Source organism: Phaenicophaeus curvirostris, chromosome 3 (genome assembly GCF_032191515.1).
Source record: "Phaenicophaeus curvirostris isolate KB17595 chromosome 3, BPBGC_Pcur_1.0, whole genome shotgun sequence".
Lineage (NCBI taxonomy): Eukaryota > Metazoa > Chordata > Aves > Cuculiformes > Cuculidae > Phaenicophaeus > Phaenicophaeus curvirostris.
This window is the reverse complement of record NC_091394.1, coordinates 98,649,324-98,661,510: the sequence shown is the minus strand read 5'-3', so window position 1 is coordinate 98,661,510 and position 12,187 is coordinate 98,649,324. Positions and strand designations below refer to the sequence as shown.

Genomic DNA, 12,187 nt, shown 5'->3' with positions numbered 1-12,187 from the left:
AACGGTTTCAAAAGGTGTGAAATTGATACCTGAAAACCCTTTAATTGAGGGGGCAGGCTGAAAAAATGCCCTGCTTACCCAACAGGACTGCACCTCTATTCCTCCACCTAGAAGAAATGTCTTTTTGGCAGGAATTGCATGCCTGTGACTCTGTCAGATGTTTTTCCCATGAAAATAGCTGCTAACTCAAATTTTATTGTTCCTTGTTAAGGGAAATGAGGAAATACGATAAATATGTCCTTGTAGGACGTAGATGTTATTGATAGTTAATTGTGATAAATAGAGTATTGTATTAATCGTAGAATCATAGAATAGTTAGGATTGGAAGGGACCTTAAAGATCATCTATTTCCAATGCCCCTGCCATGGGCTAGGACATCCCACTAGATCAGTCTGCCCAAGGCCCCATCCACCCTTTCCTTGAACACCTCCAGGGATGGGGCATCCAGAACTTGTTCCAGTGGCAACCTGTTCCAGTGTCTCACCACTCTCACGGTGAAGAAATTCTTCCTTATATCAAGCCTAATTCTGCCCCTCTCCAGTTTATACCCATTCCCCCTTGCCCTATTGCCGCAAGCCTTTATGAATAGTCCCTCTCCAGCTTTTTTGTAGCCCCTTTCAGGTACTGGAAGGTCACTCTAAGATCTCCTTGGAGCCTTCTCCAGGCTGAACAAGCCCAACTCTCTCAGTTTGTCCTCATATGGAAGTTGCTCCAGCCCTCGGATCATCTTTGTGGCCTCCTCTGGATCCATTCCAACAGTTCCATCTCCTTCTTCTGTTGAGAATTCCAGAACTGGACGAAGTACTCCAGATGAGGTCTCACAAGAGAGGAATCGAGGGGCAGAATCACCTCCCTCGACCACACTTCTTTTGATGCAGCCCAGGATACAGTTGGCCTTCTAGAGTGTGAGCGCACATTGCCAGCTCATGTCGACCTTCTCATCGACCAGCCCCCCGAAGTCCTTCTCTGCAGGGCAGCTCTCAATCACGTCATCCCCCATCGTGTACTGAACTCGGGGATTGCCCCAGTCCAGGTGTAGGACCTTGCACTTGGCCCTGTTGAACCTCATGAGGTTCTCACAGGCCCACTTCTCCAGCCAAAGAATAGAATAAGATCAGGTGTTGGAAATGAATCTTTACGACAATTACAAGAATATTGCTCAGTTGTCCCATGTGCAGACCCAGTCCAGCTGAGTCAAGAGATTGTGTAGGAAATGTCAGACTTAGATTATAGGGATTAGATTTGATGAGAACTGATGATTAAAAGGTCCACTTGTGTTTAAGTGTAGGCATAGACTAGCTATAGGTATAAGTTAATGGAACAGCTTGAGTTTTTCCTTTAAAGTTTAAAGGTGAATAGATGTGTCTCAAGAAAGAAGAGAAGTGACTTTTATGACTAGAGGACGAATGCGACCTGTTGAAGCATCACTTCTGAGGGAGAACTGAAATGAGATATTGGAGATGAACTATGGTGGACTTTGGAGATAACGAAGAATAAAGAACGAGGAGCACATGGAGAAACACCAAGAACTTTTCAAAGAAAATACCTATTGTATAATGCTATGTCAAAATATATAAATATCTGATGATTTTGTTTGGGCCTTTGCCACTCCCTGAGGTGATGGCCCAGCTCTGAGTTGTGAATAAAGCAAGCCTAGAGTCACCCACTATCTGGTGAAAATCCTTTAACATCCTTGTTCTCTATATCTCTTCCTGCTCATTGTTAGCCCATTAGAAGTGTTTAATCACTAATGCAGTCAGCATTTATCAGCAGCAATTCTTAATTTGTTTTAATCTGTTACTTGGATAAAATTCCTGCCTTCGGGCTTGGGAGATTGTTTCTCTGACCAGCACTGGCCCATCAGGCTGCGAGTGTCACGTGTTAACACCATGTGTCCCAGTCTCTAAGAAGACTCTCACAGGTGACCGGATTCTGACCTGTGGCACAAACATGGATAAGCACACACACGTCATCCTTTAGTCATAAACCATCAACCCCTCTGGGACTGGAAATGGATTCAGCTGCCCCTGAGCTTCTCTCTGAGGGGAGGCTTAAAATGCATCCATGACTATTTTGGGAAAACTCTTGCACTGTTTCTCCACCCTCACGGTAAAGAATTACTTCCTAATATGTAACTTGGAGGTCTCCAGCTCTCTGATCACCTTTGTAGCCTCCCGCGAGTCTCTTTCAGTTCAAAATCACAGTCCCTTGTCGTATCACCACCACTCTCCCTGTTAATATTTCTCTCTTTCAAATGAGGGTTAACATCTGCCAGCATGCTGAAGGGACACCGCATCCCACAGCCCTGATCATTGAGGAAGATGTTGAACAGGGTTCACCCCACAGGTCCCAGTCCTGAGCTACATGCCCTCAGACTTGCCTCCATCAGGACTTCATGCCACTCATCACAAGCCTCTGGGCCCAGCCCTCAAACCACTTTGCAGTCCATCTCACTCTCCACACACGCACTAACACACACACACACTTTTTGGGCCAGTTTAGGAGCATGCAAGGAGAGAAAGCTTCAAAGGTTTTACTCCAAACTCAAGGTAAACACCACCCTCAGCTCTCTCCTCAGCCATCTGTGTAGAAGGCACAGAGGCTAATCAAGGATGATGTCCCCTTTGAAAACACACACTGGGGACAAAGCGATCACGAGATGACAGGATTTTCAGTTGTAGGTGAGGTGAAGAGGGGGATTAGCAGAACAGTCACATTAAACTTCCAGACTTTGGACTGTTCAGAGGCTGGTTGGCCAAGTCCCAAGGGAGATAGTCCTTAAGGACAAGGGAGCCCACGAGGGCTGGGCACTTGGCAAAAAGGAAATCCTGTCTTGAAGAGGAATGTCTATGAACTTTGGAAGAAGGGAAAAGAGTCTTGGGTAGACTACAGGGAGTAAGTGATATCGTGCAGGGAAAATATCGTAAGGGCCAAGGCCCAACTAGAAATCAGATTGGCCAAGTATGTGAAAGATAACAAAAGATCTTTCTATAAGTACATTAACAATAACAGGAAGACCAGGGAAAATACACAGTCTCTGTTGGATGCAGAAGGAACTGCAGCGACTGGGGATGAGGACAAGGCTGAGGAACTTAATGCCTTCTTGGCCTCAGTCTTTAATAGTAAGGAAAGTTGTTCCCTCTGTGTACAAACCCAGGAGTTAGAGGAGCAGAATGAGGCTCCCATGACCCAAGAGGAGGTGGTTAGAGACTTGCTTGCCCAACTAGACACCCACAAGTCGATGAAGCTGGATGGGATCCACCTAAGAGTATTGAAGGAGCTGGCGGATGTGCTGGCCAAACCCCTTTCCATCATCTTCCAGCAGTCCTGGCTGACTGGGGAAGTTCCACTGGACTGGAGGCTGATGTTGTGCCCATCTACAAGAAGGGTCGCAGGGAGGACCCAGGGAACTACAGGCCTGTCAGTCTGACCTCAGGTGGAACAGGTGATCTTGAGTGCCATAATGAAGAATGTGGAAGAGAACTGGGTGATCAGGCCCAGTCAACAGGGATCCACGAAGGGCAGGTCTTGCCAAACTAACCAGATGGTCTTCTATGAAAAAGAGACTCTCCTCCTGGACGAGGGAAAGGCTCTGGACATAGTTATCTTGGACTACAGTAAAGCCTTTGACACAGTTTCTCACAGCATTCTGCTTCGGAAACTGTCAGCCTCTGGACGGGACAGGGGCACACTCTCCTGGGTGGAAAACTGGTTGGATGGCCGGGCCCAGAGAGTGCTGGGAAATGGAGTTAACTCCAGCTGGAGGCCAGTTCCAAGTGGGGTTCCCCAGGGATCAGTGCTGGGTCCAGCCCTGTTCGACGTCTTTATCAATGACCTGGATGAAGGCATCGAGTGCACCCTTAGCAAGTTTGCGGATGACACTAAGCTGGGTGGAAGTGTGGATCTGCTGGAGGGATCTGAACAGGCTGGACCGCTGGGCTGAGACCAGTGGCATGAGGTTTAACAAGGCCAAGTGCCGGGTCCTGCACTTGGGGCACAACAACCCTGTGCAGCTGCAGACTAGAAGGCTGCCTAGAAAGCTGCCTGGAGGAGAAGGACCTGGAGGTGTTGGTTGACAGCGACTGAACATGAGCCAGCAGGGGCCCAGGTGGCAAGAAGGCCAATGGCATCTTGGCTTGGATCAGAAATAGCGTGACCAGCAGCCACAGGGAGGTTTTTCTCCCTCTGTACTCAGCACTGGTGAGATCGCTCCTTGAATCCTGTGTTCAGTTCTGGGCCCCTCACCACAAGAAGGATGTTGAGGCTCTCAAACGAGTCCAACGAAGAGTGACAAAGCTGGTGAAGGGCCTGGAGAACGGATCTTATGAGGAACAGCTGAGAGAGCTGGGGTTGTTTAGCCTGTCGAAGACGAGGCTGAGGGGAGACCTCATTGTTCTCTACAACTACCTGAAAGGCGGTTGTGGAGAGGAGGGAAGTGACAAAAGTCTCCCAAGTGACAAAACAAGAGGGAATGGCCTCAAGCTCCGCCAGGAGAGGATTAGGCGGGACATTACAAAGACATTTTTCACAGAAGGGGTCATTGGGCATTGGCAGAGGCTGCCCAGGGAGGTGGTTCAGTTACCATACCCAGAGGTATTTAAGAGATGGCTGGATGAGATGCTGAAGGGCATGGTTTAGTGATCGACAGGAATGGTTGGCCTCAATGATCCTGTGGGTCTTTTCCAACCTAATGATTTTATGATTCTGTGATTCTGGGAGATGACTCCACATCCCTCTGGCTCTCTTGAGATGCATATAGTAACGGCACAAATGCGAGGAGTATATACATTAATAAATACAAGTTTCTGCACCTACACTAACCAATCCGGAAAGGTGACAAAAGACATAGATGAAACTGGGAAACAAACCAAGGTTTTACACAAAGCAGCACAAGACAGTAACTCTTTTGCTGTTACTGAACTGTGGGAAAAGCTCACCTCTTGGTTACCTAACTTGCTCTGGCTTAGACAATTGTTTGCTTTGATAGTTGCTTTAATGATTTTAGGGCTTTTATTGCATTTTATAGTTAAATGTTTAATATCTTGTACTGGAGGGGCTATTAATGATTACAAACAATGGAAAAAACATCAACTTTGCCAGAAGACAGAATCGAGAAAATAAGAAGAGCGTCAATACAGAAAGCAGCCTTTAAATAAGTAAAAGAATTTACTAATAGGCTAGACAACGGGGGAATGGAAACAAGGCATTCTTCAAAACAAGGCATCCTTCCAAACAAGAAAGTGTTATCAGGAGCACAGGGTGCTCAAGCCAGAGCTGTGCAGCTGTGCTTCAGTGAGAAAAGAGAGTCTCTAGAGGAGTAAGTAGGTGCTAGTTACAGAATATGGTGTGCAAGCTAGGAGGAGAACCCCCTTGCACCTCAGCACTGCTAATAAAAAATACCTGTTTTATAACGCTCCTGGGTTGTTAAGTTCAATTTCATGTCTCAGCCACATCCTGAGAAGTGGAGGTTGCAGTGGCTCAGGCCAAGGGACGCTCACTGGTGTGGATGTGCTGGTGCTCGATCAGAGAGCGCTTCCTGCTGAAGCTCTTGTCACAGTTCGTGCAGGTGAATGGGTGCTCGCCAGTGTGGATGCGCAGATGGCTGTTCAGGTTGCCCTTTTGGACTAAGCTTCTGTGGCATTCGGTGCAGGCAAAGGGGCGCTCACCTGTGTGGATGCGCTGATGAGTAATCAGGGAGCTCTGTTCTCTGAAGCTCTTTCTGCACTCAGCACAGGTGAAGGGGCATGTGCCTGTATGGATGCGCTGCTGCTTGGTCAAAGACCTCCGGTGGCAGAAGCTCTTTCTGCAGTCAGCACAGGCAAAGGGGCGCTGGCCCGAGTCAGGTCACTCTTACGGCTGAAGGTCTTGTTGCACTCCGTGCAGGCAAAGGGGTGCTCACCTGTGTGGATGCACTGGTGCCTGAACAGGGAGGTCTGGTGCCTGAAGCTCTTGCCACAGTCAGCACAGGCAAAGGGCCACTTGCCAGTGCGGATGCGCTGGTGAGTTATAAGGCTGGTGCTATGTCTGAACCTCTTGTCACAATGGGCACAGGCAAAGGGGTGCTCGCAAGTGTGGATGCGTTGGTGGTCAGTCAGGGTGGCCTTGCGTCTGAAGCTCTTCCCACAGTCTGCATAGAAAAAAGGGCGCACGCTGGTGTGGATGCGCTGATGGCTGATCATGTTGCGCTTCCAGCTGAAGCTCTTGCCGCAGTCAGCACAGGTGAAGGGCCGCTCACCTGTGTGGATGCACAGGTGACTGATGAGGTTGGACCTGTGTCTGAACCTCCTGTCACAATTAGCACAGGCAAAGGGTCGCTCGCCAGTGTGGATGCGTTGGTGGCTGGTCAGGTTGGCCTTGCGTCTGAAGCTCTTCCCGCAGTCTGTACAGGAAAAGGGCCACTCGACCCTGTAGCTGCATTTCTGGATGGCCAGGGCTGTCCAGCTCCTAAAGCTCTCGTTGCACTCGGAACACGCAGAAGGCTTCTTCTCCAGCCACTGAGGGTCCAGCACATGGTGGAAGTGAGGGTGCACTGACATGTCCCCCCGACTCCCACTCAGATCGCTATTAGGTGAGCCCCCACCTGCTGCTTGACCTGCTCCTTCCCACGGACGCCTGGGACACGCCTGGCACAGGGCTCCAGTGCCTCTGCAGCGACCCAGGGGGGTCTGGCACACATGGCGTCTGCCCTCGTTCCAGCTTGCAGATGATATCTGGCTTGATGGTGACCCAGCCTGTTGGGGAACAGACAGAAGCACCCTGTGTCACGCTGTCCAGAAAGCAGCATGAACCCCCAGCACCCACAACCCCAACAGCCACAGCCCAAACGTCTCCTCCCACTCCACTCCTCTTTCGTCCCTCAACGTGGCTACCATTCATCCTCCCTTCCCTGCGCCTACAGCCTCCCCTCGCATCACCCTCGTCACCTTGGCTGCTCTCCTGCACACAGGACGCCAACAAAGGGCTCAAAGTGGAAAAAGGAGAGGTTAAGGCCAGACTCGGGGAAGCATTTCTTCCCAGAGGGTGCTCAAACCCTAAAACAAGCTTCCCGGAGACCTCATTGATGCCCTAAGCCTGTCAGGCTTGGAGAGGCATTTGGACAATGTCCATAATCCCGTGATTTAACAGCTGCTCATCCCTGAAGCGCTCAGGCACTTGGACCCAGGAAGCCTCGTAGGTCCCTTTCCACTGAAAATGGATCCCATCCCATCCCATCCCATCCCATCCCATCCCATCCTCTCTACCACGACCGCTCTGCACACAAGGCTGCCTGCCAGGGGAAAACCTGCAGTCCCAACCCCAACATCAGCACTCAGGCAGCAATGCCCACAGCTGCATGTTCCCTCCCAAGGCCTCCAGCTCAGGTCCATGTGGCAATTCTGCCTCCAGCCCAGCCCAGCAGAGCCGCAGAGAGTCCTCACCCAGTGAGGCAACCATCTCGTAGGTGTCCAGCATCACCTCCCGGTAGAGCCGCCGCTGCCAGCCCGTCAGCTCTGCCCACTCCTCGCAGCACAAGTAGATGGCCACCTCCTCGAACGGCCCCGCCATCTGCAGCAAGAAGCACGCCCGGCTCAGCACGCCCCGCTGTGCCTTGCCTGGAACCCTCTGCCCAAACCCTGACACTGCCAGACTGAGAACCGGCAGCCCAGGGGGATCGAGCTCAGCTGAACCCCGGCAATTCCCCACTCGTGCCCAAATCACACCCTTTCCACTCCAGCCCCATCGTTCTTTCTGGCTGTGACATCAATCCAGAGATCTCCACATACATCTTCAACCCTGAGACCATGCCTTTCCCTCTCCAGTGCCCACTGAGAGGAGACATCCCGTTGCTGCGATGCTGGGTCCCTGCCCAGTCCCAGTGCTGGGATGCTGGATCCCTGCCCAGTCCCGATGCTGGGTTGATGGGTCCCTGCCCAGTCCTGGTGCTGGAATACTGGGTCCCTGCCCAGTACTGATGCTGGGATGCTGGGTCCCTGCCTAGTCTCGATACCGGGATGCTGGGTCACTGCGCAGTTCCGATGCTGGGATGCTGGGATGCTGGGTGTCTGCCTAGTCCCGGTGTTGGCATGCTGGTTGTCTGCCCAGCCCCATGCTGGGATGCTGGGTCCCAGCTCCCCCTGGAGAGGTGCAGCAGGGACATGGGCACAGCTGGCACCCTTCGAGGCAGCTCTCCCCGGCCCCCTTAGGGACCCCCGCCAGAGCAGACTTAGTGCATTTTCAGATGACACCAAGCTGGGTGTTTTGATGGATACCCAAGGGGAAAGGTGTGCCAGCCAGAGGGGCATTGACAGGCTAGCGACACAAACCTGTGCGTACATCATGACACTCCACAAGATCAAGTGTCGAGTTCTTCACCTGGATGGAAGAACTCCTAAAGAAGGATATGGGCTCTTTGTTGAATGGATTGTGAGTTGTCCTGTGGAGAAGAACGTGTGCGTAGTGGTGGATGACAAACTGAACATTAGGCAGCAACGAGCCCTTGTGGCCAAGGAGACCAACAGTATCCTGGGGTGCATGAAGTAATGTGTATCAAGAAGATCAGGGGAGATTCTCCTCCCTGTCTGCTCTGCTGTAGTGAGGCTTCATCTAGAGTCTTGTGTCCCGTTCCGTACTCCCCAACTCAAGACAGAAAAGGAACCAGTGGAGAAATGGCTGCAGAGACCAAGGTGATGAGAGTACTGAAATTTGTGTCTTATGAGGAGAGACTGGGAGACGTGGGTGTGTTTACCCTGGAGAAGAGAAGGACGAGGGGCTCCTATCACTGCTTATGACTATCGTCAGGGCCTAGGCCAACAGGATGGGCCCACATCATTTTCAGTGTTTCCCTACGACAGGACAAGGGGCATCAGGTACAAAATTGAACTTGTGATGTTCTGCGTGAACATCTCGAAATGCTGTTCTTGTGAGAGTGATGGTGCACTGGAACTGGCTGCCCAGGGAGGGTGTGCAGTCTTGTTCCCTGGAGATACTGAAATCCAATCTGGATGCATTCCTGTACAGCCTGATTGAGGTGACCCTGCTTTAGCAGGAGGTTTGGACTGGGAGATCTCCAGAGATCTCTTCCAACCCAACTCAACCATTCTGTGATTCTGCAGTTCTGTGACTTTGCCTCTGTGGTGGGGAGAGAGTCATCCTGGGGAAGAGAGTCAAGTGTCTGCTTTCCTGGGGAGCTGGCATCAGAGGTCTGGAGAGTGGTGCATGAGCAGGGACAACCTTTGTCTGGGCAAGCGAAGGGCTTGTGTCATGTTCTGGAAGTGTCCCTGTGCTGCTCTGTGTTGTTGTTGTGGTGGGGGACGTAGAGCCTAGGAGGAGCTTGTAATCTCTTTCTACCCACCCCAATGGCCACTGTAGCCCTGGCTTTGTGCTGGGTGGGGTTGGAAGAAGCTTGGGAGAAGAAAGAAGAGGAGGCTTCTCAGGCTGGGATGCAGGAAAACTTTATTGGGTGGGTGCGGAAATAGAGAAGACAGAAGCGTCAAGTGGAAGGGAGCAAGTTCAAGGCATGAGGACGTGCATCTTCAAGCCATGGTGTGGCTTCCAGGGTGTGGGTGGTTGGTGTCAAGGGTGGTGGAGAGGACCCTTAGCATGGGTAGCAGCCTCTCCTGCCACCGAACCAGCCGAGACCTCTGCCACCATAGCAGCCCAGACCTCCCAAGCCGTAGCCGTAGCCATAGCCGAAGGCCCCATTGGAGACGGGCACTCCCTGGTAGCTGAGTTCACTGCCCACGGCAGCCGATGCGGAGGACCCGACGGCGGTGCTCTGGGGGAAGGAGGTGAGGATGGGTCCTGGCAGGGTGACCTGCACGGTGGAAGGCTGGATGACGACGGAGGAGTCCTGGCACTGCCTGATGCAGGGCTCATTGCAGCTGTTGGCCAGTGGGGCGGGTGCGCAGGGGCGGCAGAGGTCGTTGCAGGCCATGGGTGTGGTGTGGAGGGTCCCTGGAAGAGAGGGTGTTCAGTACACGGTTGGCGCATGCGGGTTTCGAGGTGTGGAGTGTGAGGAGGGCAGGGGAGTGGGGAGGCGTGGGGTGGGTCTGTGGGGTTCGTGGTGGTGGGGAGGCATTTGGGATGCGGTAGCTGGGACAGAGCATGGTGGAAGAGAGGGAAGAGGTGGGTCAGGAGGAGGAGGCTCAGGGTTTGAGGCTCACCTTGTTGAGTGCAGAGGAGACGGTGTGCAGAGAAGGTTGTGAGGGAGAGAGGTGCTGGACCAGCTTTTATGGTGGTGCGTGAGGGGTGGGACAGGCTTTGTGCGTGAGTGCATTTTGCAGGCAGCAGCCGTGTCCTGGCCCAGCATGGCGAGTCATGAGGTGGGGTGTGTTTTCCTTGCCCCAGTTCTCCAATGTCATGTCCTCCTCTTGAGGACATGTCCACTCGGTGCTGGCGGCATCTTTGAAGTGAGAGTGTTAGAGGCCAAGCACTTGATGTTGATGGCATGTGTCAGGACAAGCACAAGAGGTGACCAAAGCATTAGAGAGGGTGGGTGTTGCCTGTGAGGTCATCACATGGCACACATGTTGTGTGGTTTGCGGCTGCACTATGAAGACGTAACGACAACTGCTGGTAGCCACATAAACCACTGCTCAACCCTGGTCTGAAAAGTTGATGAGGAGGTGTAGACAAGGATGTATGAGGGGAATATCATGCTTGACCAAGCTGTGTGTCTTCTATATTAAGGTGACTAGGTCTGTAGAGGGGGAAAGAACAAAGGCTTGTGTTTATCTTGAATTGTGAGTGAAGCCTTTGATGTTTTCTCCCCTTGCATCCTCATAGAAAAGACCAAAATGCATGTTTTGCATATATGACCAGCGTGTTGGACTGCCAAGTGGTTGAATGGTTTGGGCCAGAGGCTTGTGATGGGTGGCAGGAAGTCCTAATGGAGGGAAATCTCAATTAATGAAGCCCAGAACTGGATCTTAGGGACCAACACTGTTCAGCATCCTTCTCAGTGACATGAGCAGTGGGATGGAGTGAACCCTCAGACAGGTGCCAGACGGTAACTCTCATTTTAAAGATGCAAAAGGGAGACCCAGTTCAAGTACCAGCCTTTCAGTGTCACCTCTGTGCCTGACATGGTCATGGATCCTGGCAGATCCTCCTGGAAACTGTGCCAAGGTGTGTGGAAATAAAGGAGGCAATTGCTGAAAGCCAAGATGCCTTCCCAAAAGGCAAATTGTTTGTGAGAAATTCGGAGGCTTTTTGCGATGGGTCTACAGTGCAGGTGGAGAAGGGAAGAGGAACGGAACTCAGCTACCTGGCCTTGTGCAAAGCATTTGACAGTGTCTCATGCAACATCCTTGTGTAAATGGAGACATATGGATTTTAGAAGCAGACGTCTTGAGACACCCATGAGTAGGTGTTTGCCTGCTGGTTCCTGGCCTGCCACCACTGGCACCAGGAACCTGCCACCACTGCCACTGGGGAACTGTGACCCATGCCACTGTGGAGCTGCCATCCCTGTCATCAGGGTGCTGCCACCGCTGACAGGGGCTGCCACCACTGTCACTACGGAGCTGCCATCTCTGCCACAGGGCAGCTGCCACCAGAGCTTAGAGATCTCAGGGCAAGCCATGTGTGGCTTGGGAAAAGCTCCCGTTGTATTGGGAACTCCCCTTGCGCTGCTCTCTGGGTGCCAAGTGCCACAAGCGCTGCGGGGCACTCCCTGCCCACACCCGGGACATGCCTGATTTCACGAGGTTCCACAATTGTTCGTTGGTGAATGCCAGCAAGTTTAGTCATTGATGAAATTAATGAAAAGGGAAGTTTTAATCGTAAGCTCACCACCTTCGCATGCCTGAAGCCAAACCTGAGAGCTGGGCTTTGACTTATACGGCCACCAACTTCAGCTCCAGCCTCTCTCTGGGACACAGAGGGAGATTCTGGGCACGGGTGAAGTTGTGCTCCTGTGCTGAATGACCCAACACTGTAAAACCCGAGGGGAAGAGCAGGTGGTTCCAGGGAGCTCCAGTGGCCCCAACATGGGTGGCAGCTCTCTGAGAGGAGCCCATGGCCCTCTGGCTCTCTTGGGATGCTGCTTCACCCTCATCCTCTCACAAGTCCCAGGGCCGATGCCAGCCTCTCACAGTTGTGAGAGTTGATTGATGGGTTTTGCTGCAGCTGGTTTGTATGCGTGATTGTTTTGTGATGTGAATCTGTCTCGTGTCAAGGGGTGCTGTGCGGAGAGTCTCCAGACACG

The 12,187-nt window shown here is 52.0% G+C and overlaps 1 protein-coding gene and 1 pseudogene across 1 annotated transcript; both read right to left on the bottom strand.

Annotated features, from left to right (window-relative positions):
- The window catches only part of LOC138719441 (zinc finger protein 850-like), a 38,235-nt pseudogene extending 30,457 nt beyond the window's left edge, over positions 1-7,778 (bottom strand).
- Positions 7,779-9,574: 1,796 nt separating this feature from the next.
- LOC138718714 (feather keratin-like) lies at positions 9,575-9,913 on the bottom strand. Its single transcript, XM_069853215.1, has one exon. It carries the CDS (start codon positions 9,911-9,913, stop codon positions 9,575-9,577), a length of 339 nt encoding a protein of 112 aa, XP_069709316.1.
- Between the last annotated feature and the right edge of the window lie 2,274 nt (positions 9,914-12,187).